At 38.4% G+C, this 25,947-nt stretch overlaps 6 protein-coding genes across 12 annotated transcripts in view; 3 read left to right on the top strand and 3 right to left on the bottom strand.

Moving 5' to 3' along the window:
- Positions 1-3: 3 nt before the first annotated feature.
- LOC107272316 (CSC1-like protein 2) lies at positions 4-5,291 on the bottom strand. Its single transcript, XM_015749353.2, has 12 exons — positions 4,938-5,291; positions 4,241-4,367; positions 3,867-4,084; positions 3,523-3,799; positions 3,329-3,432; positions 2,924-3,116; positions 2,728-2,839; positions 2,473-2,669; positions 2,088-2,414; positions 1,738-2,013; positions 1,221-1,454; positions 4-1,169 (listed from the first exon to the last, which is right to left on the bottom strand). The coding sequence occupies exons 1-12, from the start codon at positions 4,955-4,957 to the stop codon at positions 960-962; spliced, it is 2,295 nt and encodes a 764-aa protein (XP_015604839.1). The 5' UTR covers positions 4,958-5,291; the 3' UTR covers positions 4-959.
- Positions 5,292-5,407: 116 nt separating this feature from the next.
- On the bottom strand, positions 5,408-10,032 carry LOC107272313 (WEB family protein At4g27595, chloroplastic). 2 transcript variants are annotated; one of them, XM_015749345.2, is made up of 4 exons: positions 7,023-10,026; positions 6,247-6,939; positions 5,932-6,169; positions 5,408-5,859 (listed from the first exon to the last, which is right to left on the bottom strand). In XM_015749345.2, exons 1-4 carry the CDS (start codon positions 9,731-9,733, stop codon positions 5,596-5,598), a joined length of 3,906 nt encoding a protein of 1,301 aa, XP_015604831.1. In that variant the 5' UTR covers positions 9,734-10,026; the 3' UTR covers positions 5,408-5,595. The 2 variants fall into 2 exon arrangements, with proteins under 2 accessions (XP_015604831.1, XP_015604832.1); XM_015749346.2 differs by lacking the exon at positions 5,408-5,859 and having other exon boundaries at positions 5,982-6,167; positions 7,023-10,032.
- Positions 10,033-10,067: 35 nt separating this feature from the next.
- LOC107272331 (Sjoegren syndrome nuclear autoantigen 1 homolog) lies at positions 10,068-11,765 on the top strand. The gene is made up of 3 exons (XM_015749406.2): positions 10,068-10,533; positions 10,808-11,007; positions 11,345-11,765. Exons 1-3 carry the CDS (start codon positions 10,482-10,484, stop codon positions 11,450-11,452), a joined length of 360 nt encoding a protein of 119 aa, XP_015604892.1. The 5' UTR covers positions 10,068-10,481; the 3' UTR covers positions 11,453-11,765.
- Positions 11,766-11,982: 217 nt separating this feature from the next.
- LOC107272322 (beta-1,3-galactosyltransferase brn) lies at positions 11,983-17,601 on the bottom strand. 6 transcript variants are annotated; one of them, XM_025089696.1, is made up of 4 exons: positions 17,156-17,583; positions 16,772-17,086; positions 16,562-16,703; positions 11,983-13,836 (listed from the first exon to the last, which is right to left on the bottom strand). In XM_025089696.1, the coding sequence occupies exon 4, from the start codon at positions 13,765-13,767 to the stop codon at positions 12,178-12,180; it is 1,590 nt and encodes a 529-aa protein (XP_024945464.1). In that variant the 5' UTR covers positions 13,768-13,836; positions 16,562-16,703; positions 16,772-17,086; positions 17,156-17,583; the 3' UTR covers positions 11,983-12,177. The 6 variants fall into 6 exon arrangements, 5 of the variants coding, with proteins under 5 accessions (XP_024945464.1, XP_015604862.1, XP_024945465.1 ...); XR_003061184.1 differs by lacking the exons at positions 11,983-13,836; positions 16,562-16,703 and adding an exon at positions 16,002-16,345 and having other exon boundaries at positions 17,156-17,601; XM_015749376.2 differs by lacking the exons at positions 16,562-16,703; positions 16,772-17,086.
- The window catches only part of LOC107272324 (retinoic acid receptor RXR), a 50,218-nt gene continuing 39,472 nt past the window's right edge, over positions 15,202-25,947 (top strand). Inside the window, exon 1 of the mRNA XM_015749389.2 lies at positions 15,202-15,364. Coding sequence (XP_015604875.1) covers positions 15,346-15,364 — 19 coding nt within the window. The 5' untranslated portion in view covers positions 15,202-15,345. The remainder of the gene's footprint in view (positions 15,365-25,947) is intronic.
- Positions 15,377-22,770, top strand: LOC112495041. The gene is made up of 4 exons (XM_025089712.1): positions 15,377-15,947; positions 16,285-16,374; positions 16,482-16,538; positions 22,359-22,770. Exons 2-4 carry the CDS (start codon positions 16,350-16,352, stop codon positions 22,583-22,585), a joined length of 309 nt encoding a protein of 102 aa, XP_024945480.1. The 5' UTR covers positions 15,377-15,947; positions 16,285-16,349; the 3' UTR covers positions 22,586-22,770.

A 25,947-nucleotide genomic window follows, 5' to 3' on the forward strand; every position in this document is an offset into this window, starting at 1 on the left:
CAATTACCAAGCCACACATTTGGTTTTATTGAATTGAAAGTAAAGTAGAAACTTAGGCCGAATTAATCAAGTCAAACTAGAAGCTCGCAGTTTTTTTATGTTAATTTACAGTCATAATTAAGATTGTGCGTTACTCTCCAAAACCGATGAGGGTAATCAATGGGATAATTTGACGCGAGTGTACCAATAGGATTACAGTATTATGATTTTCTGGTGCTAAAGATAAAAGTAACAAAAAAAGAAAAGGAAAAACATATTGTACGACTGTTTTAATCGAAAAATCGATTATTCTTAATACATTTAATGTTAACGAATACCCGATCAGTGTCTCTTTAAGACCGTATAAACTCCTTCATACTTATTTATAATTATCCTGAAAATATTTTATATAATCTGCGGGAGAGACATGTAAAATCACTTACGGAAGCAAAAACATCACCTTGCCAAACCAAAAAAACTGGAATGAAAGTATGACAAAAAATTTCGTTTCCCAGAAAATAGTGCTTTAAAACCTAGTATCAGATAATAAAAAATATCCGTAGCACTGAAATTAGCAAGTGAATTTTTCACCCAATCAATTGAATCAATTTTCAAATTGATATAAAATATTGCACAGCGTTACAAGATGAATGTACAGATTTGTTAGTAATTGTAGAAAATAATAGCACTTGAAGTATTAATAATTATCACGAGCGGGTAACGATTAGAAATAAAAATTAATAACGACAATAAAAGATTACGAAATTGTTCTCGCCGAAGATGCTCTTTGATTAATGTTATCTTATACTGTTTATGCATTTATCGCTTTGAACGGAAGTATGCATTGTTAAGTTCCATTATAATTTCGAAAATGCCGACGAAAGCATTCTCCTTTTCGTTTATTATTGCACTAAGTCCACGTAATGCCGTGGATTCAGTTATACTGAAATATCCTTTTGCCATAGACGAAAGCAGCCCGTCTATACTCTGGGCTGTCTACCATAATTCTGATAAAGCTTTGGACTTTCCTCCACATCGAGATTCGAGCTCCTCGCGACTGGTGAACTGAGTTCAGAGTTGGACCCTCCGGTAGATATAGTCTCTACAGGAGAACCGTATGTAAACTTTTTGCGTAACACAGGTGCTATGAAGCTTTGACCAGTTGCCAGATCTCGTGGTGGTGCTTGAACCTGAAAATGATCAATTGTAGGACCCGAAGACATCCTGTTTCTGAGACTTACCTTCGGCTTGGAAGCAGGCAAAGTAGCCCCGGTAACAAGGCCCAGAATACTAGCAGCTAAACCACTAAGCTGTACTGCAGCTAAGGGTGACAAACCTCTTCTAACTAGTCCTAATGCTAAAAGAGCAGCTTGTGCCAATACAGGTGCAGCGCCCGCTGCACCTGCAGCTGCTCCTGCTAACTGACCTCCGCCTACACTTGGACCATATGCAAAGCACAAATTGTGCCTGTCCACCTAAATTGGAAGGTAATTTATATGAATCATAATTTTGACACTGATACCTATAGTTGGTCCACGAATAAAGCAGCTTAGTGACAACTGGAAACACATGGTTCATCATACGAACTTGCGTAGCAGCATGCGCCTAATTCTCGGTACTCTTGCTAAAGGCAACAGATAGTTTTTTATTGATTCGCCACACGTTAAATTTGGCAAACAATCATTGGCAATTAGAATGTTTCGCTTGTGGACCTACTATAGATTCCTGTTTTATGAAGTAAGGTGTAATTAGGCTCACCAGGTGTTTTACTAAAAGATAAAGCAATCCAAATGGCGTTATCAAAGGACACGCCACACTATAAACAGTAGTCATTGTAAATACTAATAGCAGCCATGCGTAATGAGCACCTAGTGGAAATTCCCATAAAACTGCTCTTCTAACGTGTATACGTTCTGCACGACTTCTTGCTATACACAGTCGAAAAGTATATAGAGCCAGTTCAGGAAATCTTACCAGCTCCAAACCACTTCCTAATAATGCTGCTGTGATCACGTAGTTAACAAAAAGTGCACCCTGCAAATGCGTTATAGAAATGCTTTATATGTACAATACGTTATAATTTAGTAGAGTAATTATGAATTGCATGCCTGATCAGGTAAGAAGACACATTCCCATCTTCCTGTATTGTTTCCAGCATTCACTGTCCAATCTAAAAAAGCTTGGGCACTGGTCAGTCCAAGACTAGGCAGTATCAGAACCATGAGTAACAGAAGAAGTAAAGTTTTTCTCATAACAGCTCGATTCATTCCACTTCTCGTCCAGTGTCTAACCAGAGCTTCACTCCGGCCAACTAATGCAGGCATTAAGGCAGCTACACTCACTAGCATAACAGTAGGCAGGAAGGATGATACTATTGGACTGAGATTTTTTATCTCTCCAGTAATTGGTAGTTTGTTAACTGCTGTTACTATCACCTGGAAATAATATAATTTATTAATGAAAGAACGATACATTAAATAATATTTAACTTACAGCAGGTGTTGTGAGAAAGAATAGAGTAATTCCCAATGCTAGATTAATCAAGGTAGCGTTAAGGTACCAGCATGGTCTTGCTATGCTAAGATTCTCCCAGAAGATGTCAGAAGGTGCTGGTGCGTATTCCACTGTCCACTTTACCGATGGGGCAGAACGTAATTGTCGGCGCATTGTTCTCGCAGCACCGGGTGTACCTAACGAAAGTTAATTTAAATATTTTTTTCAGTTACTAATTAATTTCTTACAAATTACCTAAGGTAACAAAGGCTATTCCAAGTGGTTTGCTCAGGGCGACCTTTCTCTCCTCTTCTACAAGCGCAGTCAAACGTATTTCTTCGTTGGTATAAAATTCTATAGCATCTACCTGTATGGTGATCGGTATTAATACTTGTAAATAGTTCAGTTATGGATGGAAACAGTGTTGTTTAATTTTCAAAGTGGAACTAACTGTTTTACAGCAACAGCCAATCACTTGGCCACAGGGATATGGGTAGAGACGTAGTGGTTCCTTGCGTCTGGCATAATTTTCGCAATACAGACGTGCCTGTTCCGCACAATCTCTCATCTCGTCAAGAGCTGACAATCTTCTGATATCATGTGCCAGGGTTATGCTCTCTACGGTTAATGTGGGAAATGCTTCCCTGAAACCGATTTGAAGTAATATTAGGAACATAAATTTATCATTAATAGAAAGATGATCTATCAACTACAAGATGGATATGAGTAGTTGCCAGGTATTTTGATTTAGACATTTAAAATCGTTTATATTTTTTCAATTGTCACTCTGAATAATATTAATTTACACAATGAGTGTCCTATAATGAATGATTGAGAATTTAGTTTATTCATATACCTGAAATACTGAGCAAGACTCTCTACGTTGCATTGGTGTTTTGGTATTTCTGTTATTAGTAGAGTGCGAGCTGCTAATTCACCTGCTGGCCTCGCATCTCTTACCTGTAGACGTTTTATGAGTATTTAATGGAGGATTATATTCTAGTGCCACTATCAAACACAATGAATATTTTTGATAAATTATACACCCACTTGTTTCATGAAACGCCTCATGACGAATCCTCCGATTGGCAAATAAGATAAGATCAAAATTGTGTGGACCCAAATCCATGAAGATGTTGGATCAAGATTCGATATTGTTGTGTGACTGAACGTAGCATTGTCACCTTGCATATTACAATGAAAATTTATTGGTAATGCTATGCAAAGGGATACGATCACCATCATTCCTGTTAATATGATTAGGTGACGTTCAAAAGAAATATATAGTAAGCCATCAGGTCCTGCACGTCTCAACAATTCCTCATCCCTGAAACGAGTTATTATTAAGATTTTGTGTTATTAGATACTGCATTGGAGACAATTTCTAGACTAACGTTACTCTGAATGCAGTAACTATCCATGACAGAAATCCTCTATCAACTTGAGATAATTGAGTATTGACGGATGCTTCTATACATGTTATATCAGCATCCCTGCTATCATTATCACCGAAGAATAATTCCATCCATCTGTTATCTGTTTTGTGTAGTAATGCCAATCGGCCATAGTTCCATGCCTTCTTACGCAGTAGGCCAAACAATATAACGAGAAACTGCCAAACAATAGATCATTATACATTATTTAATTATATAACTTGATTTAATATTATTTAAAAAGTGTATACAGTGTGCATGCACATGGAGTCTTACTGTACAGAAACAATTTCCAAACATATGATATTAGAAAGCAATATATTGTTGATTCTTACCACAAATCCAATAAAATTTAATAACAAATTCTCTGGAATACCAGCATATACATCTGTAATTATTGTTGTATTATGTCTAGGTACTGGAATGCAAGTCTCCGGTGATGGAGAATCATACACGCTCAAACTGCAAATCAAATAATAAATATTCAGTTACATAAAAACGGAACACGATTTCCATTATTAATTTCTAAGTCATAAATAGAGAAGTCTCCATGCAGAAAGTTCTAACATATACCAACACAAGGCTGTTAACTTTCTATCAGATGTAGATTTCGCAAGTCAAAGAGATTTATAACAATACAATCAGCTCATCAATAAATAATATTGTTATATTTGTTTAATTCTAAAGACATTCAGATTCAGTATATAACGTACACAACATGTGATTAAAGATAACAGGTTGTTAAAAATTAGATCTGGAATAAAAGAAATTATTGCATTTAGCATAGACGCATATCCAAGCAGATGCTCAGACTTCGAGACAATGACCCGATCAAAATTAATCAATTGAGAACTAATAACAACAAGATGATAAATGACATAACAAAAACAAATTTAGAAGTTTGACATGACCTGAAATCGCAAAAAAATTGAACGTATCCATCTCAAAAAATTTGAAAGTCTAGAGAAAACAAAATTTTTTTCCGTGATCAAGAAAGTATAACAAGGAGATTCTATACAGCGTAAAACTTACTTGGCGTAATAATTGTCCATAATTGCAATTTATAGAATCACAATCTTATTGTGAAGGTGCAAAATAGCATGTTATAAAACTTAAATCAACTTGACACATCTTGTACATCTGTTATCGCCACGAGTGACTGCTTTGTCTGACGTAACCTAAATTAACCTCACAATCTCAGTCGTCTGTCGAATACCATACTCCAAAGCTATACTCCAATCGTTCTAACTCAGCAATAGTTGTTTCTCTTTTAGACACGTGCTGATAAACAGGGACAAGATATTCACATATTTGCTGTCAATGTATTTTAGAATGGGTAACTATGTACTTAACGGATAAAGCGTCACATTTTCACTTTTCACCAAAGCGGTAGTATGAGTCAGAAAGTCTTAAACGCGGATGTATAATATTTTGGTTAAGTCTCTTAAACAGGTATAGATTTTGATGTTGTATATAATTGTGACGAGGTAAAAAAGGAGTAATTGTATAAATTATGGTTTTATTATCGATAATATTTTAAATTGTATAATTGATGTATTTACAAATAGAATTTCTTAGTGAATTTTGTTATAATACGTTTTTGTATGTCATGATACTTGTGCAATTTAAAATCATAAGTAAGAATGATCATATATAAAGCATTGTACTGTAATTTATATATAAAATTTATTCATTTCCTTTTGTAATGATCTAAAGGCTGTAGAGTTCCACTGGTAATGGAGTCGAGGATCCAAATTTCTTTTAGACCATTCCGACCAATAGATACTTTAGCATTTTCTGGTATTTCAGTGACCCAGCCACCACCGGTTTTAACTAATTCTTTTAACACTGATTGAGGTGGAGTGGTACCACTTTCAATATATACATATCCACAGGGTGCAAATAGTTCCGGAATGTAACCGTGTCCAAAAAGCTGACGCTCCCTGCGGTTTTTCTAGATAAAAATATAATGGTCAATAAAAACCACAGACTCCTTACAATATAGGAAAATATGTTCTTGGCATACCTGTACTGCATCTGCAAAATGATTCATCTCGAATCCTGCTGGGTCCAGCCAGTCATTGCTTTCCAAGGATTTTAGTATCCATTCTAACGTGATAAGCCAGCAGCCTCTTATGATCCCACGGAGTAGATTTATTGTTCGTACTCCAGTACTTATCACATGTGTTGTGTATTGAGTTACGTTTGCTTCAATTTGTGCTGAACCAAGAGAACGTGCGACGGATTTGACTAGAGCTTTGTCTCTAGAAAACATGTAAAATAATACGTAGTATGTGGTACTGCAAGTTACATTTATATATAGACAATCATAGTGACTTACTCATTTGACAGTCCAGTTGTGACAATAACTATTTTTTCTGTCTTACGTTTACGCCAATTACAGAGAATGTTTTTTTCAGGTTGAAAATAATTCACAGATGATCTAGCTCTGCCAGACAAATTGTCATGATTCAGTGACTTCTGGGAATTAGCTTCTAATTGTTCGATTATATCTAAATTTGTGATTTTTTTCACGACAATCTTTTTACTAATCACCTTTCGTCGTTTCTTAGGTTTTTTGGTCTGAGTATAGACTGTCTGCAAATTCTCATCTGATGCTGTATCATCATCTATTTCCTTTTGCGATGCAGGTTTATGTACTGTTTTAATTTTTACTTTACCCTTATTTTGTTTCTTATTATATTTCCTTTTAATTCGTGGCTCCTTAGGTGAATGATTTTCCATGACTACTGGACTTAATGAAATCAATCGAGAAGTCTCTCGAAGCGGTAGCAACTTCTTTTTCTTAGATTTTTCCACCTTATCATTAGGTTGTTCCTCCTTGTCATTTTCCGTCTTCTCATTTGCATCAGGAAAATGTTCTGCGATTGTCTGTTTATTTTTCTCACCATCAGACGAATCTTCCCTGGATGAGGAGTTATCTAATACGATTGTATCAAGAAGAACAGATGAACGAGTTCGTACCCAACTGGTAGGATGTTTCTTTTGATATGGTCTTTGTGACTTTGTGAACCTAGACATAAAGTAAGATTTCATTTTAAATCTGTAAAGACAAATCTTAAGTTTACTGTTAAAATATTCCATAGGAAGATTCACCTTTTGATCCTTAATCTATCTTCTAAACAATGATACGACCCCACAGAACTAGAAGAATCCTTATCCATATCAAGATTCTCATCGTCTTTTGCAGAAGGAAACTTCTGAGTGTCTAACTGTTTGGCATTGCTATTATACTTTATTTGTGATTTTAATAAAACCGAGCGACTCACTGGGAAAGGTGTACCTTCTATAAAGTAAACGCCATCTTTTAAACTCTGTCTATTACTTCGTATGTTCTCGTTCTTATTTGTTCCAGGAACAGATATTTGCGCCTCTTCATTTCTCGTTGATGGACGACTGCTTGATGTAGAACTAATTCGCTTTGTTCTAGAAATATTTCTTAATCTTTCAATCAAAGACATGTCTTCCAGAGAATTGAAGTAACGGCAGTCGTCGTCTGATTTCTTTTCTAAATTTATTTGTGCGGATTTATCAGATGATGATTGATCTATTGGTTCTGTTGTCTCATCATCAATTGTAGACAGCTGTTGAACTCTTTTATTATTTTTATTTCGTACGAGTGAACATCTTTTAAGATTATCCAAAGAAGTATTCATTTGTAAGGATGTACGCACTGTGGATGTGCTTTCTCTCTTATCTGAAGCCAATTCCTCTTCATCCATAGACATATTTACGACATTTGATTTTTCACTTTTGTCTTCAGTTTCTAGATCTGGACTTTCTTCTACTAAATAAAGATTTTCTGCTTGAGCTAAGCTAAATCTACCATCTATAGAAGTATTAACATTGAGTGAAGTACGAACAGTAGAGTTACTATCCTCTTCTTCATTTAACACAGACTTTAAATAAGTTGCAGGCTCCTTAAACAAAGGATTTGTAGGTACCTTGCCGATTTTCGGTTCATTAACAATTTTTAAACATTTTTCTGTTGTTGGTTCTATAATGTTATTCAATTCCATTGCTGATTTTGAAAATTGTTTTATGGTTTTTAATGACCCAAATTGTTTATTACAACTAATTCCACTATCTACTGTTCTATCTAGTGAAGTGTTCACGTTTAGAGATGTTTCGTAAGTGTCTGCCTCGTTGCTGTCGTCGTGAATGATTAATTTTGAACTTCTCATCTCATTATTAGTTTTGCAATGTATAACAGGTTCATCTAGATTTGAGTTTTTAGAAGATGCTGATCCCTTAGCAAAGAGTCCGAGCCCTTGTACTTCTGTAATTTCCATAGGTATAGACCCGTTAACAGTAATGCCAAGTTCACTAATATCTTCCCCTGTATTTCTCTCAGAAGTTACTTTATCATTAGTCTCTTGTTGTTCTTGATTCATTCTTTCGATATATTCTTCTACGTAAGAAGAACATACACTTGGCGCAGCAGGTAATATATCGTTATTTCTATTGTCACTTAATGAAGTTTTATCATGCCTTAGTGTAGAACTTGAACAAGGGTTTAATTCTTTAGATCGAAGACTTAAGGACACTTTCGATGAGCTGAGTCTTCTATTGGTTCCTGTTAGTATGGGACTTTGATGTTGTGAAATTTCCTTATCCAATGCTGGGCTATTTATTATGTTCTTATTCGAAAGACATTTCTGTAGAGCAATATCTTCCGTCATTAGTCGTTTTCTCGGTGACTCCAATTCACCATCATCTGACATTGTGGTTTCATCAGAATCGAGTTCCATAGTTTTATGTTTATTTTGGTCAATAGATCTAGACACGTTTAATATATTTCGTGCCCGACGTTCATCTGACTTATTTTGTTCTTCAAAAAGGCGTTTCGTTCGTACAACAGATATAATACGACATTTGACAGTAGACATATTTTGCTTTCCAATGGATTTCTTTGGTGTACTGATAATACTTTCATTATCTTCAAGGCGATCTTCAGTCTCTGGAGGCTCATCAACAGATTTTTGCTTAGCCTGTGTAATGCATTTGTCGGAAAATCTCATAGAAGTCATCTGTACTGGAGAATCTGAGCTACCATCTGACATTGTAACTTGATCCTCATTTTCTACGATTAATCGTATTCGGGGTGATTTTAAACGCTCTATAGGTACAAATGCCTCCATCAACTCTTTCTGAACCATAACTTGACTGGTCCTTATGGAGTATTCATTTTGTTTATCAAAAAGTTGCATGGTTTTACTTAAAATTGCATCTTTTAAGTCTCTACAACTTTCATTTAAATATTGATCCTTATTTTCAATATTCAGCATATTGACATTATTTTTCTGTATTTTTGTATTTTGTGTAGACTTTTTGTATAACGTATTCATGATTCTTTCATTTTGCATTTCATTATCGTTGTTAAGATTTGTCATTATGACATTCATTGCATGCAGCTTTTTTTCATTTTTATTTCTCGTATTCAGTAAAATATCATTATTTGTAGCATTAATCTTATTTGTTTCATTGCTGCTATCTTTGTCAGTATTGTCAATATTACAATTCTGTAGCACCGATGTGATACTCTTTATCTTTCTTTGAGAATTCTTACGCCTTGTAACATTCTCAAATAAACTTTGACCAGGAACTTCTTTTGAGGAAATGACTGTTTTATCATTGGTCATATTAGTCTTATCCAATGAATCAACATCATGATCTTCGACAGAACAATTAGTAAGACTTGAAACATAGCTTAAATTTACTTGCAAAGAACTTCGTCGATCCTTCAAACTGTCATTCTCTCCTGGAGCACTTGAATTTATTGTAAATTTTTTTAACTCAAGGCTCATTTTCTATAAAGAAATAGTCTCACAATTTCAAATAAATATGAGTTATTAGGTATTATGTCACGATGTCCGTGTAAACAATGTTCTGAACATCGAATATGCTCCAAAAACGGAAATTCCAAAAACCCACCACATAATGCTATCATGCATTTTATTAGTATGCTCTCACATATCGCATACATAAATTAAACAATGCACAGTTCTTAAGTTCAGAGAGGTTACAAGTTAATTGTTTAAACAGAGGTTTAAAACCTAACACGCACAGCTCGGTCAACAAGTCGCGACATCGTTCTGTGTCCATATTTGTCTACGTCATTGGGAGAGCCAATCACATTGCTTCAACGTAACCCCACTCCGTAACAAACTCCTTTGAGCATCGGGGCCCAAAAGTTATTCATAGGCATTGATAGGCATCGATAAATGTGTCAAAAGTCAAAAGACTTGTACTTAAAGTTTGTTAAATACAATTAAACAGTCTTGAGCTAGAGAAAAATAGTAATGTTTTTCAATATTTATGAATTTATTATATTCTTCGTTTACATAGACATTTGTCCATATGGATGAATAATTCTTACATCGGGACGGTTTACGTTGGTTTACGTTTTCCCGCGTATCGTTTCGTGTTGCCCCTGCTTTCAATCATCAAATTTTTGAAACTAAAAATTGTCAAACACTTTTGATTCATTAAATAAATTCCTTTTTCTGATATGCTCGGAATATAAAGGAACGGTTCCTTCGCGTGGATTTTGTGATGTCTCAACACGGAGCTGCATTGCAAACATATAATCAGGAACTTGTAAAATGTGAGTTACTTAAAAACATAGCCTCTTAAATTACTCAACTGAACATTCAAATGTTTATAAATCATTAAATTTTTGGCTAAACTGCAGAATACAACTCCTTCTTGAAGCTAGCTATGAATTATTTAGAATTTTTTTTTACATGAAGCTCTTCAAGAAGGACTCGTATTCTGCAGTTTTACCAAATTTTCTATTCAGGAATATGCAATTTTGTTAGGTGATATTTTTGAATATATAATTAATTAAGTTTACTCTACTGTTGGTTTTTCTTTCTTAGGTTTGGAGGAGATGAAACTCAGGCGAACTGAATTACAAGAACAGATTGATTCGCAGGAAGAGGAGAAAAATAATCTACAGCGAGAGATTGAAAAAATGTCCTGCAAATTGACTCGTCTTAATGACAGTCTAGCAAAGAGGATAGCTGTACGGAATGAGTATGACAGAACAATTGCAGATACAGAAACTGCATATATGAAGGTAAACTTTGATTAGTTGTTATACTTCATATGTAAAAATTTGAACTAATAATAGCTTTGATTGAACGTTGTGAAATCCTAATAGATAACATTGACACAGTAAGTCTGGCACATGCTTCAACTCGGTATAATTAATTACACTGTGATATAGAATAAAATAGACATTTTGTTAATGATGTATAATTTGCATTGCTTTATTACATACATATGTTACATTCTGTTACTAATATATTTTTCTCATTACTAAAACTAATTAAATCCTTAAGAATGGAATGTACATGACACTATTATATCATTAATATGAGTGTTTATAATGATGTTATCATCATTTGTTACAGATCTTGGAAAGTTCACAGCTACTTCTCAACATGATTAAAAGGGAGGCTACGAGCTTAGATCAAACTTTAGTAAAGACCAACATGGACAAGCAACAGTTTCGACAATGAGGGCAAGTCCTTAGTTTTGAAAATATATTTATTAAAATATTGATCTTTTCCATAGTAGGCACATTGCCACTGACTATGGTTTAACAAGTACAAAATTGTAAATATATAGGTTTATAAAGTATCATTAACAGTGTAGAATATGTTTGTACATTGATGAACTTTTATACAGTATTTTCGCATACTTTCATCATCACAATGCCTACGAAGGCGTACATGTATTTATGTCGCATAATGTTATATTGTGTTCGTAAGTAAAGAAGTGTAGATGCCTTTTGTAATAAAAGTTCAAAGAACTAATATGCTCTAATAATAATCATTACATGTTATATGAGATTCTCTTAGGTTTATGCTGCAATTATTTAATTTTTGTTAAGTTAATAATATTGCGTACTAGAGTGCTCAATCTTAAATGGCTCCGCAGATACATTTGATCTGGCATTTTTATGTACTCGTACTAAATACTAAAATTTGAAAAGATCGTAAAAGCATTTCAACACAACTCTACGAATATAATGAAATACCATGAAAACTTGAATATCTATATGGCTTCATTTTCCTACACAGGCTATGCAAAATAGATATGTTAGAAATCTATTTGGAATAATTATCATTAACGAGGCAATCGCATTCAGTACAATAACATTTAAAATAATCGTATATGACCAAATTCTTAACACTGTTCTCAAGCGAATAAGGACATTGGGCAACATTATATTAAATCTTAACTAAGCATTCCCTAATGCCTTTTGTTCGTTCCATATATCTAATAATTCTTGTGGATCTCCGTATCCATGCGATGAGATTACATATTTATAATTATATTTCGTATAGTCCTTCTTATAAAAATGAAATTCTTCACAATGAAACGGTTCAATTTCAGCCTTCTTAGCGACCAAGCCCAAAAAAATATCATCGAATCTAAAATGTTTCGTGTAAAGACTAGTATAATACATATCTAGAAGCGCTTCTTTCGATAAAACATAAGCACCAGCAGTTACATACGGTGGCCACAAGTGGTATGGATATTCCTTTAGTGAAACATACCATTTGGAGCTTCTGTGTCTGTGCGGCGATGACACAAAAACGAAGCCGGCAAACAATCTGACATCTTCAGGAAGTTCCAAATCGAAAACTTGACGTTTTGTTCTCTTTGACAGAGACGTCATTGACTTCGATGTGTAAACAGGGACCCCGAATGCTCTTTCACTTTCTTGTAACGTTGGAGATGGAAATTTGGTTTTCTCATGATTTGTCCAGCCAGGTTTGCGTCTCATTGCTATTTTTTCCTTGGCAGTTGCCCGTTTATTACGACTTAATATAGTGGAATTTGGCTTTTCAAATACTTCCAATTTTGTTTTCGGAGAGGCCCAATGTGTAGTTTGACTTTCTGACACATTCGTTGAGGCAGAATCCATTGTAGCTTTTATTTCTTGTTCGTCAGGAAACTTGGTTTTATTATGATGTGTCCAACCAGGCTTACGTCTCATCAATATCTTCTCTTTCACAGTTGCTCTTTGGCCACGATAAATTGTTAATGTATTATTTTGATTGTTCTCGGTTAAGTGAAGAGGCACTGATATATTTAACATGTCGGATTCTTTTATTTCCCTTTTGTGTCCACCTAGTTTTCTAGTATCTCTGAAGTAGTCTGGATAGTATGTAGGATTACGTATAAATCTCAGAACGTTCTTAACTGAAACGTAAACATCGTCGTCTGCGAACATATAGAACTTGGAGGTGCTGCAGTAATTCACTACCCACTTGAATCCCATCATTGTTTTAATGGTATTATTATAATAAGAGTCCACGAAGTCCGCTTGTACGATGTCTTTATATTTAGCAGCTTCTATTTGCACTTTTGATTGAAGTTCTTCATCGTCAGGCCGGACACCCAGTAAAAAAACTGTCCTTGTTGGCACATCAAAGAACCGTTTCTCAAAGCCCCAGGAATTCCGTATAGCTAGCCTTCTATCAAAGTGATCGATAGCAGATTTGACTATAAAGACAATCTTCAGTGACTGATACTCATTTCCTGAACACTTGTTTCTTACGTCAAATGTATAGTTATAGTTGTATTCATTTATGGGACTGACATCTGGTTTCTCGTTATGTCGAATTTGTTCCACAAAGTTATGCACATCCCCGTCAAATGGGTATATGAAATGCTCGTCATAAGTAATTTCAAACAAGTGCGTAAAGGCTCCAAAAAAATCTAAAACCATAATGAGTGCCACACTTGCACAGACATGCTTTAGTTTGATTCTTGTTGCCAGCCTAAAGCTCAATTGAAAACACGGTCGCAACAAGCAGTACATTTTACAGAAATCCTTGCTCAATATAATTATAATTTAACATAATAAGATCCTCGTTTCATCCATATCGATCTGAAAAAATAAAACAAGTGCAGTTTTACAAACACGTTAACGTAGCATATATCATATTAAAATGTACTGGTATATTCTGACAATAAAATTGACTTATATATCATTCATAAATATCCACTAAAAGAAATATAAATGTAATTATATCAGCGATGCAGTAGATTATAATATGGACGGCAGAAATCTCAAAAGTGCAGCTATTCAATTTGAGTTACAGAGAATAAATATTGATATGTAATTAAATGAATTTTCAGTATTTAATAAAAAGATTTTCCTATTAAATTATAATTAATGAAAATCATTAATATTTCATCGGCAGGCAATGTTTATAAAATTAGAAACGTAACCTCTAAAGAAACATTCACTCTACCTGCGTATTGCGGCAAAACCTTTACGCGTACATAAATAAAGTTGAAACATAAATACTGGTTACACGAAAAAAGGTACAATAATTTAATAAAAGAACTATCTGTTTAAAAGAATGTAAACCAAACAGTCTACAGTCGTATTATACTGTCTCGGCCGAATGAAAACAATATGTATGTACGGTTGGTTCTTTGACCATATTATTCTCTTACTACACAAAATTGATATTTCAAATCCAATTAAAATTGTGATCTTTTATAAATTTCTAGCTACAGATTCAATCAAATAGAGAGATAGAGCCCTTTATTCTTTAAAAACATGATAATATTATTTAAATACGAAATAAAATACCAGTTTAATAATCAATTGCATTACACAAAGCTACAACCAATGCCAAGGGACAAATTTTCTGTGTGTAGTCGTTATGCAAGTATTAAATTACTTATTGATCATTCTAAACTACTTACCTTTAACAGTTTAGTATTGTATAATTATTACATTTATTACATTATGTTACAGTTAACAATAAATGTATTTCAAATTGAAACTTGCACAGTTGTTAACAAAGTCTTGAAATATTGATGATCGCTACACGCAAGAACATCGAGAGTCTACGATTTCAATTTCTTATAGATTATTATTACAAAGTTTAATATTAATTATCCACTAATACTTTATGAGAACGATTATTGTAACAATTTAAATCTCGCTATTCCCAACGCGTTCGATTCTTTGTCGATTCCGCCACAATGTGCCTCTTGGCGCCTCTCTCGCCGAGTGATTTTGTGTGGTACCGTGTCCCAACAAGTGCTGCCACCTCATAGTAGGTCGCGAACTGCACGGTTAGTCAAAACATCGTTGCATTTTAGTTCTATTTATAGAAAACAACCTCGTATCCGTAGTTTTTCAAGATTTTTCACGTGCCCCTAAAAAAGGATACACCCCGGAACAACATTGGGTATCGATCGCGTGATTTTGGAAAAGTTCAACGACCTTGGGGTAATTGTGACAAGAGAGGCACCGGCCATGTTTATACCGTAGTGAATTTGAGCAGCGGCCCGAAATTAATAGTGATTTTCTCGTGAACTCTTGTGATTCTCGCCGCGTGTTTCGAAGCTCATTCGCGTTGACAGGCGACCTTACGAAATGGAGTCCAGCGAGAGGGGTAAGTTCATAGATTAAACATAAAAACCCTTTCAATATTGAGCTCTGACACAAATCGCGGCTGGGGGCAATGGCAGTGTCAGGGTCGAAACGGAACTAGTTCAGTGACCGCATTCGCGCAATCTTCCACGCGTTTTCCTGAGTGAATCCACGAAAATCAAAGCATCCTTTAATCGTCATACATACCCCAATAAAAAATCTTGAGTTGCTTGACATAATTCTCCGAGTTTCATACTCTCGGCGAAATCTATGTCACGCAGCTCACTTTTGCCCATGACTGTACGCTCTCTGCTTGTCCGCTCCCTTGCTGCTCATTCCTTCGCACACGTTAGTATATCTCAATTTACCGCCTCTTTTGCACGTGTCCCGCACGTATAACTTATGCCGCCTTGTGTTTTCAAACAAACTAAACGGCCGCCAGAAGATTTTCACAGAGAATCTCAAGAAATTATGATGAGTACCAAAGGCCCTTGCGACAAGGGATTCTACAATATCCAAGTGCTACAGCCATTACAGAGTTATTAATTAACCTCAAACTCTACATCGATAAAGCCCAATTCGATCGAAAATTCGATCATTATAAGGTTATCTCCTGCATTGATTTTATACTCTGCTTATCGACCCTTTTGCCTTGACAGGGCACGTGAGACATTCTCTGCGTACTGTACACATGTTGTATAGTGGCGACACCTGTCGCCCATTGCTGGCCTACCTCAAGCTTCCGTGAATTATGCATCCCTTGTGAATCACCCCTTATGTTCACCCTTATTTCACTTCAATGGACGTAGGGCGAGTGGTATTCAGTGTTTGACTAATTTGCAAATCAGCAGATTCATTCTCAATTAAATGTTTACCTCGCCATTACCATTATTAGCATTGTACGTAACAACGAGGAGTAATAAGATTGTTCTTTTCTTTTAGAAAAAAAATTAACGGTGGAATCGGTTGTTGTTCATTGCCAGCAGAAAGGAGTATTAGGAAACTGCATGGAAAAAACGAAGAAACAAAAAAGTAATTGTAAATAGGACTTACAAGAGACATTACAAAGTCTCGTGCATTGATGCGAGAGAAACGTGAGTTCCTCTAAAATGTTTTTAACCAGTTACTTTGAATCTTAGATAATGAGGAGTGTCTGAATGTAACGTCAAGGACAGGCGATAGTCAACAAGCTACATGTATCTATCTCTAATGCACTTACTATATATTATATATAATTTAATAAAAGTTCAATTGCCCATCAACACGCCAGGATCTGGTCGTAATGTCGTTGGACTTGTAGCTTCACTATAATAATTCAAATCAAGCAGGACCATCAAGCACTCCTTGCGGTTTTAAAATTACTGCGAACAGTTAAATTCATTTGTTCTGATGCTAGAATCATTCTTCATTATTCAAAGTCAAAACTTACAATGGCTCTGTCATATTCGTTTTGTATCCTTGCATTTTTCTAGCATAAAAACCGTGACGTGACATTTTCAGAGTTAGAAGACGTCCTGTATCTTGTACCACTTGGCATTAAGTGCAGTAAATTTTTTTTCTCTTAGTATTTGGCAGTTTATCCAATCAAGTCAGGATACCTTGGATCATAATATTCCACATTCTTCTGTCCACTTCCTCCGTTCTACCAGCAGCACTCGCTTGTAAAATAATAGAAACTACGTGCCCACCGATTGGCGTCCAACGAAGAATATTAAATCCGTAATGAAATAGAGAACGGGGTAAACTAATGGACGAATGAATTAGAATGAAGGTCAGGCTTTGAAATAGAACTAATGTTGCTATCCGAGCTTACCATTAACTCTGTAGAATAATATCACATCCGCAATTGCAAATTTCACGAAAATTCTGCCCCCATGCGTTTGCTAATCCACCCACCATATTTTATTTCTCATCCTCAATCACTGCACCGGGCTCCACCCTCGATCCTTTGTTTTTTTAACCTCTTTGTCACGCTTCCTTTTGCCCCTCGTTCTCGTTATATAAGTCCAAGGACGTGGTGCACGCTATTCTATCCTCTACGTTCACGGCAGCTCAGGATAATATACATATATAGTAGCTGTGCTCTGCCGTGATATACAACACCCTATACCACATTCCAGCTATACCGCGTTCGTGCTTTTCGTTCTAATGTCGATCACCATAGCAAACCGTGGATCAAACCAGTTTCATTGAACGGCGATCGATCATTTGGATCTGTTAATATTTGATATAAATTTAGCCTTGATATTTTTCTCTTACTCTCACACACCTCTCTCTCTTTCTCTTTTATTTAAAATTCCTTCATTATTATCTTCCATTAGCTCTCGCTCTGTCTAGGCAACCTCGGAATTCGCATGTGCAGCCTCCTGGCAATTTTTCAACAATCCTCCTCGATTCAAAGGTCCACCAGTATAAACTGTCAGTCAACCTGAAATCCCACGTGGCTTTGTTATTCAATGTCAACAGTACTGTCAGACAGCACACTTACGGTCAGTCATTAAAATTTATCTGACACTCATCCTGCCTGAAAATGACGTTCGGACGTAATTTTGAGTTTCGATACTATTTTAAAAATCACTCGCATTCCCCGTCCTGACCTTCCTTATCGTTTTCTTAAAATAGAAATCAAGTCTCGCAGGCCTGTCTTCATTATTTTTCATTTGCCTTTCTCTCTCTCTCTCTCCCTCCAAGCAAGCCCACCCTCACCTGGTCCCTCTTCAACTCGAAACCCGGGAACTCGACCAAAAGGTTAGCGCTCGACACTCGTCCTTGGCTCGTCTCCATTGCTGAATTCGTTCCTCGTTGCCAATTATAATATCTCGCCATTGCCAACCTTTTTTTTTTTGAAACAGAAGAGAAGTACGTGCACCCATTAAAAATTTGCGTGGTCGAATTATTTAATATCTCCCAAGACCAAGACGTTGGAGGTGAATTTGATTTTAATCAAATTGGTACAATTTCAAATTTTCCCGTCACTCAAAGAATCCATTCGTCCTCGTCCTTACGTTATACGGATATCCTGAGGCTGCACTATCCATTAACTCGTCTCCACGATACACCTTTTCCTCTTATTAATGACGCGACGCAACACCTAGTCCCATTGTTATGCAATCTCTAGCACGCATTGTCATATACGTTCCCACGGAGCGAGTTCACGTCACGAACCCACTCGCCCATTGCCAATGAGTATCCAAGCTCGTTTCCTCGACGCTCTCTCGTTACTTCTTTATTTTTACTTATAAAAAGGTAAACAGCAGCGCGGATGCATAATCGTCCCTGGTATAACACAGGATATATTTATCCGTACGTTGTGCTTAGGACGGCTCGCTCTAGGATCGATATTATTGATTACGTACTTTCACTTGATATACTGCCGCCACGCTGTGACGACGTGGTAACTGCGCAACGGCCCTTCGATTTAAAACGAATCTCGAGCCGAACCGTTATTATTATTAGGACGCGCGCCATTATTCGGTACTTCTCGTCGCTCAATGTCATATTCTAACGAAACTTTCGGTGGCGGCTCGAATGTTTTTCTTCTTCCTTTTTTCCTTCGCTCTTCTCACTTTACGTGCAACCAATCTTGCACGTGTCTCTCTCGAGACTTGGCACGAACCCATCGAAATTCCGCTGTGACTAATAAATCCTACCTTCGTAGTTCGCGGTATCGTTTTCCCGATTAAACATTAATGGCCGGTCGCGTTTACTTTAAGGAGTCGTTATCGTGAATGGAATTCGAGGCAGTTTGCAACGCGCGTTATAGTCGCCGGTGAATAATAAACGATTTCGTAATTCGAGATATTTTTGTTTCCGACGAATTTCGCATATAGCGTGTGTATGCGTGTATATATTGTAACGTAGCGCAGCTGCGTAACGCAGTGTAGCACGGGGTACATGACCAGCGCAAATTACAAACGATCGAACCTGATAACGTTGTGCCACTGATAAGGACTGTATTACGTACAGATAATCGATAAGGGGTACGCGTAAATATTTACATAGAAACTCGTGTCGTTTATACGGCATAAATAACGCATTGTTTTTCATCGTTTTTACTTATCTTCACGCCTATGGGACATTCCCAATGGCGGATTGCACTGCTGGCAATTAATAATGTATAATCTGCTGTCTCCTCCTTCCCCCGCTGCTCCTCCCACGTGACCTTCCCGTCGTTACGGAACTACGCGAATTCATTTGAACACTCATCTTGAACTAGACTGCGACGTCTCTCTTTGAATTTTTACAAATTCCGAAGTCTTGTCAAACCTTATCTTTCTCATTGTGTCTTGCGATATCGATGCAATTATTCTTTCGTGCATTTAGATTCCTCGTGGACGCACCACCAGATCCCGTTTTATAGCTTGCGTTACATGTGCGCGAGAGCGCTGCGCATGCATATTGTATTACGCAACGTTTTATTATTGTTGTCCTCGTCAAGGACGCCGTAGACTCTGCCCCGCAAAGTTTCGTACCGGGTACGCGTCGCGACGCGTACTTATCGAGACGTATTGTTCCTCGTTTGGTTTTTCAATTCTCTAAGACCGCCGGGGAAAACTGCGCTGGGAATCGGCAATCATCCAAGATGGCCGACCGAAAATTCAAACTGATCGGTCAGTTACGCGTTTGGTGTTGCCCTTGAGATACGCTAGGAATCTTCCTTACCGGCCGATAATCATCCTTATTTATCGCTGCGTACGCCGTGTGCTCGGCCAATAGGGAAATTCCGTAGGTTACGGATAACTCGGGCTCGAGAGGCCAGACGGTATAAATAAATGTAAATGGACTTATGGCAGTTTCCTATACGAACTGCGTTAAGGTGATATCACAAGCAGCGACAGAGACGAATGTTGTCTGTTGGCGATAGCTGTTATTGGAGTGGCGCGTTATCTTTCGGAGCTTTCGCGTCGTGTTTTTCTTCGTCTTCGCTCTTTTATGTTATTTAGTTACGACTTTAACGTATCAGGGCGGTATACGCATTGATCGCGGGGTGCTCGGCGTCGCACGAAAAGTTTCGGCGGCAATGCCTGGCTCTCCTGGGCGAGCGACGGCTTTACGGACGTTGGCGGGGGTGCGAGCCTGGGGCTCTTGGGGTGGGGAGAAGAGTGCATTCTGCAGACAGAGCTCGTGCAATTGGCTGGAAGGTGCATCCAGTGGGGCGAACTCTCTGGGTGTTTCTCTGTATATATATAGGTCAATGTCAGGACACTCCCGTGCAGTTTAGCATGACTCACCTACTGACCCAGTTCTCACTTGAAGCGCCCTATGCGCGACACCCTCGTTTCACGGCCCTGTCTTACCCGGTCACGATTTGTCCCCAGTGCCACTTCAGGAATGAGGGGATGCTATTCCGTACCACCCAGATAATATCTGAATCTCGTGATCAGTCCATTGTCGTTACGTGTCCGGAATTCTTTATGAATTTTTTTTTTTTTTTCTTATTTTTAATCTTTTATTTGCGAGACGACGAAACGACTCGGATAGAAGTTTTCGTCATTTTTATTTTGACAGGACGAATTTCTCACCGAAGGTTCGTCCGTAATCGCGGATCGTTAATTTTAATTGAAATTCCATACGACGCCCTCTCGTCGGACGCCATTCCGGCACGCTAATTCTCAGAGCGCGATAAAGCCACACGAAAGCGTGTTACTTGGAAACGATCGTCAGGCTCCAGACGATACGAGGTCGCGCGGGGTCATTCGAAAGCCCAGGGTTTCCCGAGGGTCTCTTACCTACACGAGACTGCCGCGAGGACCCGGATCGATCCGGGAGCTCCGGATGCGAACACACCCGGTTCCTTATTCCTCTTCTTTGTATTTTTCTCTCGTCCTCCGATGACTCTTGTGCAGCCACCCACGATTTCTACGTCCGCCCCTCGAACCCCTAACCCATGCAGCGACCGATAGAACGGGGAATGGATAATTTGGACTTTCGATCATTCGGGATCTGAAAATAATCCTGGATTAAAGAAAATCGCGGGTCCCCGATGCGCTTAGATTTTATTTTATTTTATTTTTTTTTCCTACCCTCGACGTTAAACCCTGTTCGCAAGCGAGAGATTTTTTTTTTTCACTGCCAACCCTGGAACTTTTTTTTTTTTTTCTTCGGATTATCTTTCCGACACTTTCGAGCGGATATCGCATTTTTTTTTTTTTATTTTTTAAAATCACACGCTAGCCGCATTGTTGTGCTTCGGGCGGACGCACAATTGATTGGTCCGAGCGTTATAATTGCATTCGCTACAGTTCCATTGTGTACGGATATAATGGATCGTCGATCTTGGCGTTGTGCGTACTCCTTGCTTTCGTTTTTCTTCTTGGCTCTACACGCTATTGATTGAAATTACGTCGCTCGCGGTTTGGCCTGCAGTTTCTTTCTTTTTCTTTTTTTTTTACTTTTATTCTTCTTCAGGGAATCTTGTTTATTGCGACGGACTGCGACCGTGTAGAAAGATTCGCTCGTTAGAGAGTCGCTCGTAAAATTTGGTTTTATTGAGCAAAAAAGTTCCCCTGTATCACCCCACCCCCACCCCACCTACCTATTAGCATCACGGAAACTTTACCAGCGATTAGCTTCTGTGCTTTATCTATCGCCGTCTTGGTTCCTCTTGTACGTCCGTAGTCCGCTCCATTATACGTACCGAACGACTCGTGTGTGTTTTGAGTCTGCGCATGCGCAACGCGAGGGTTAACCGGGGAAGCGAATTGTACTGGCTGGCGGCAACTTTTAATTATCTGCTAAATGTCAAGGTCCTCGAGGTAATTGTCGGCCGCACACCAGTGGTTGGTATACTTTTTTTTTTTGCCAGATTCCTCTTCATTACGATTGTCACGGGATCATCCCCTGAAAATTTACTCGTGTCAGATTTATCAGGACGATACATTTTTCTTGGTGTAATTTTATGGGATTGTTTAATGTAATTTTTGTAGTCGATTCTGTAAATAAATTTTATTTCTTACTTTCTTACTCATTCCTGTGGCTTTACTAATAATTTCTTTTTTTTTGGCTTTTTGTTTCAGGTGAGCCTTTCAACTTTCATTCATCCTCTTTATTCCAGCTGAATGGCGGTCGTGTTATCACGGCCACTGATTGCGGACCAACGGTATCAGCAAAACCCGTAAGAATTAGGGAGAACGATTATCGCTGTAACCTGAAGTTGGCTGCGGGTGGTGCATTGCGCGAAGTTGGTCAAGGTCTCGCGATCGCAGCGCCGTCGAGAGTATGCGCGACTCCGGGGAACCAATAATCCAGCAGCTACCCCGTCGCTGCAACATCAGCCCCCCTAGGAACGTACACAGATATCCTAGACGCTGAGCGTCCCGACGTCCTGGCGCTTTTCCTTGGAGGATGGTCCGTCTCGTATTATAATTTGGCGGTAAATCGAACCGTGCCTCTTCTTTTTTTTTTTTTTTTTTTTTTTTTTTTTTTTTTTTTTTTTTTTTCGTCTCGTATTATAATTTGGCGGTAAATCGAACCGTGCCTCTTCTTTTTTTTTTTTTTTTTTTTTTTTTTTTTATTTATTATCCTTCTCGTGTCGCGGACCTTATGTTGGGTTTGCACGTTAAGTCTCATTGTAAATTTGCATTGTTGTTCCTAACCTTATACGGAATTTCTTAACCGAGCTTTGTAAAGTCTCTGATAAGGGGTAGCTTTGTTTTTTTACATTATATGATTTCATTAAACTTAGATCTTCGTTAGTCTAGGTCATTATATTCTATCGCCCTAATGCGAAATTCTTTATAAATTGTCTGCATTTATATACAGTCACTCTCATGTGCATATATAAATATGAATACTCGCTTAAGGTTGTCACATATTTATTATGCAACTTTGTACATTTGTACACTGGTTGCAGCCATCATCAATCAGAACTGAACTACCCCACGGTATGGGCTCGGCTAAACTTGACTCGACCTTCACCTCGCGTGCACGTGGCTGCAGGTTAGCGTCGCGACGCCGAATAACGCGGACGAGGCTACAATTAGCAATCGATAAAGCTCATTCTCGCTAATTCAGCCCCACCCTGTCCCCTCCCTTTCTATGTAACTGACAACAGGCACTACTTTGCATGGTCACGTATGGGTTCATGCGTGACGTCACGCTCGCCGAAGTAGGGTCCTTGGGATCGATTGGGATACTTGCAATTTTTCACTATTTAGTGAACTGAATTGAATATTTAGTGAATTGAATATTTAGTGAAGTGAATATTTAGTGAAGATGAATTTTGCAAAAATCACATTCCCTACGTTATATTACGAGGTTACGAGGAGGCTTTCACGATCCGAGATCTTTCGTATCGTTGGTAATGCGCCGAGCTCCGTCGGTAAGGAAGATTACGAGAGAAAAAATCCTCAAGAATTTTTTTCTCCTGGCACGTCGACGAAGTAGCTTTTCGTTGTGTATGAAAAAAAAGGATCAAACTGTAAAAATTATATCCAGCGTGCCGTCTTGACGTACCTGCAATTTTTTCGCTTGCTTCTCACGGTGTAGATATTTTTTAAATATTTTTCAATCCCCGTTACGATCATTGAATTTGTGACAAGCGTCGTGCGAGGATCGACCGAGAGGATCAAAGTAGTCCCGAGGGAATGAAGTTCACGGATACTCCAAGAGGTACGAGGTGTATGCAGGCATCGATCGTCCTTAGGAGTGGCACCCGAGCAGGAACGCGAAGATGAACCTGGAGAGGTGGATCATTCAAGGACAAAGGAAACCATCGCGTGCGCAAAGACGATAATATCCCGTCTGCGTCAATCGGAGATCCCGAAGGAACAGCCAGGCTGCTACCGAGGTCGTAAAAGGATCTGCCAGTCTTGGAGTCCTGACCACCTGTTATTCGTATCCTTGATCCTTATTTTTTACTTTTTATAAACCTAGTCTCGCACGGCTGCCGGATCTTGGACTTATTTATTTATATAAAAAAAATTGAGACATCCCGATCCTTCGCCACGTTTACCGTATGCGTTGTGGTTTTTGGAGTAAAAAAGTGCAAAATTTTGTATTTTCATTTTAGGCGATTCGAGGTTCACCAATTTTTTTTTTTATATCGTCGGTACCGTAGGAAGTCGCCTTACCGACTGGGCCAACCGTCGACGTCTACACCTTATACGTGTTCTTCCTCCCTTTTGTTCTATCCAGTGTCTAACGGTCTCGTTACCCCATAGTCAGCCAGTCAACCTGGCCGGTCTCCTCGGGTTCCTTATTAGCAGGCAAAGGGAACGATTGACCATCGAAAATATTTTAAGCTTTCATACCGCGAACAATGACGGCTCTGATTGCTCCTCGATGCTTTAGAATTGGGAGACGATTCTTTGTTTTTTTTTTCCTCCTCTTTTTCTCTTATTGTGCACCTAAAACGCAGCTGCACCTTCGCTACTCGGCTACTCCATTTTCATGGTCGTCTATGGCTACCCTACTTCCTTCCTTCCGTCTTCGTTACACCATGGGCCCTTTTCTATTTCCACCCCGACTCGTTACGGCTTCTTCTTCGTCATCGCTGGCATCTGGGTTACTCGCTTCCGGTTGTTTACGACGGTTTCTGTGAATTCTGTTTTTTTTTTTTTCTTTCAGTTCACAGTCCTAATTAATATTTTTGCTACTTGATTCTGGGTCTGATTGTTTTTCTTGAATTGAAAATATTTTTTTTATTTCCATGCCACTACCCAATGACGTTTGTCCGTTCCCGGAAGTCTTTGCCTTCATTGGTATCCCATCCGGACATATCGTGGACTTCCGGTGTCCCTTCTATCACCCACTTCCCCTCTCCTGCCTCCTACCCCCACGTCTTCTCCCTATCGCTGCTCTTCTTTCCCTCTCCCCTCCCCTCCCATATCACATAGATATACGTCCCTCTCTCTTTATCAGTCCGCACCAGTGTCTCTTTCTTCGTCTCACCCTCGTCCAGGATCCACCAGTCCTAAACTCCCAGTTCGCGTCTCATCCGGGGGAGAAACCAGTTCCGGCGAAGAATGTAAACGGAATATCGCCAAGTCCTGTTAACCTTTTCTCGTCCTACCCGCTGCGCCCGCAAAAACCAGATGCAGCCAGTATACATGTATATACATACACAGAATATTATACGCGCCAGAGACTCCTTCGCTGTGAGGCCCAACTTTGTAAGGCCCAAGTCTGTATCGGAATACACGATTCCGTCGATGCAATTTTATAAAGCAAAAAAAAAAGAAGAGTTCTCCAGACATCCTTGTACAGTCCATACAAAAAAAAGGAACATCCTACTCGTCAATGGGTTTTGACGAATGGATTCTGTCTCCAATTTTTTTTTGTTTCGTCACTTTTCTAATTTCAATTTAATTAACGTGGGTCCCCCGTCCCTTTCCCTGCCACGAGTTCCCAATGCTACCGTCAGGCATCTCTTTGAGAATATTTGTGTACCCACGCCACGGACTCTCACGTGTATTCCAGTCGGTAGTAGACTGGGCTCGCGCGCAGTGTGGCAAAGTCTCTCCTGTCGACGGAGTAGGCGGCTAACCTTGACAACCACACGCAAGACCCGACAGCCTAGTGCTACACTATACAGTAGTACGTACTATATAACGCGCAGGCTAGTGGTTACCGGCGATTGTGTGTTCGCCCTGAGGCGCGGGGCGG

The sequence above is a fragment of the Cephus cinctus genome, unplaced genomic scaffold, assembly GCF_000341935.2.
Source record: "Cephus cinctus unplaced genomic scaffold, Ccin1 Ccin1_scaffold1163, whole genome shotgun sequence".
Classification (NCBI taxonomy): Eukaryota; Metazoa; Arthropoda; class Insecta; order Hymenoptera; family Cephidae; genus Cephus; species Cephus cinctus.

What these genes read in the sequence shown, in the direction of transcription:
- LOC107272331 (XM_015749406.2), top strand. Translation starts at nt 10,482, where the DNA reads ATGTCTCAACACGGAGCTGCATTGCAAACATATAATCAGGAACTTGTA. An exon ending in TAATCAGGAACTTGTAAAAT is followed by an intron (nt 10,534 to 10,807) that starts GTGAGTTACTTA and finishes TTTCTTTCTTAG; the next exon opens with GTTTGGAGGAGATGAAACTC. An exon ending in CAGAAACTGCATATATGAAG is followed by an intron (nt 11,008 to 11,344) that starts GTAAACTTTGAT and finishes CATTTGTTACAG; the next exon opens with ATCTTGGAAAGTTCACAGCT.
- LOC112495041 (XM_025089712.1), top strand. Translation starts at nt 16,350, where the DNA reads ATGGAAAAAACGAAGAAACAAAAAA. An exon ending in AAAAACGAAGAAACAAAAAA is followed by an intron (nt 16,375 to 16,481) that starts GTAATTGTAAAT and finishes TTTGAATCTTAG; the next exon opens with ATAATGAGGAGTGTCTGAAT. An exon ending in CGATAGTCAACAAGCTACAT is followed by an intron (nt 16,539 to 22,358) that starts GTATCTATCTCT and finishes TTTTTGTTTCAG; the next exon opens with GTGAGCCTTTCAACTTTCAT.
- LOC107272322 (XM_015749376.2), bottom strand. Translation starts at nt 13,767, where the DNA reads ATGTACTGCTTGTTGCGACCGTGTTTTCAATTGAGCTTTAGGCTGGCA.
- LOC107272316 (XM_015749353.2), bottom strand. Translation starts at nt 4,957, where the DNA reads ATGGACAATTATTACGCCAA. An exon ending in AGTCTTGCTCAGTATTTCAG is followed by an intron (nt 3,117 to 3,328) that starts GTATATGAATAA and finishes AATCGGTTTCAG; the next exon opens with GGAAGCATTTCCCACATTAA. An exon ending in AATAGCCTTTGTTACCTTAG is followed by an intron (nt 2,670 to 2,727) that starts GTAATTTGTAAG and finishes AACTTTCGTTAG; the next exon opens with GTACACCCGGTGCTGCGAGA.
- LOC107272313 (XM_015749345.2), bottom strand. Translation starts at nt 9,733, where the DNA reads ATGAGCCTTGAGTTAAAAAAATTTACAATAAATTCAAGTGCTCCAGGA. An exon ending in ACAACTGGACTGTCAAATGA is followed by an intron (nt 6,170 to 6,246) that starts GTAAGTCACTAT and finishes CATGTTTTCTAG; the next exon opens with AGACAAAGCTCTAGTCAAAT. An exon ending in ATTTTGCAGATGCAGTACAG is followed by an intron (nt 5,860 to 5,931) that starts GTATGCCAAGAA and finishes ATTTTTATCTAG; the next exon opens with AAAAACCGCAGGGAGCGTCA.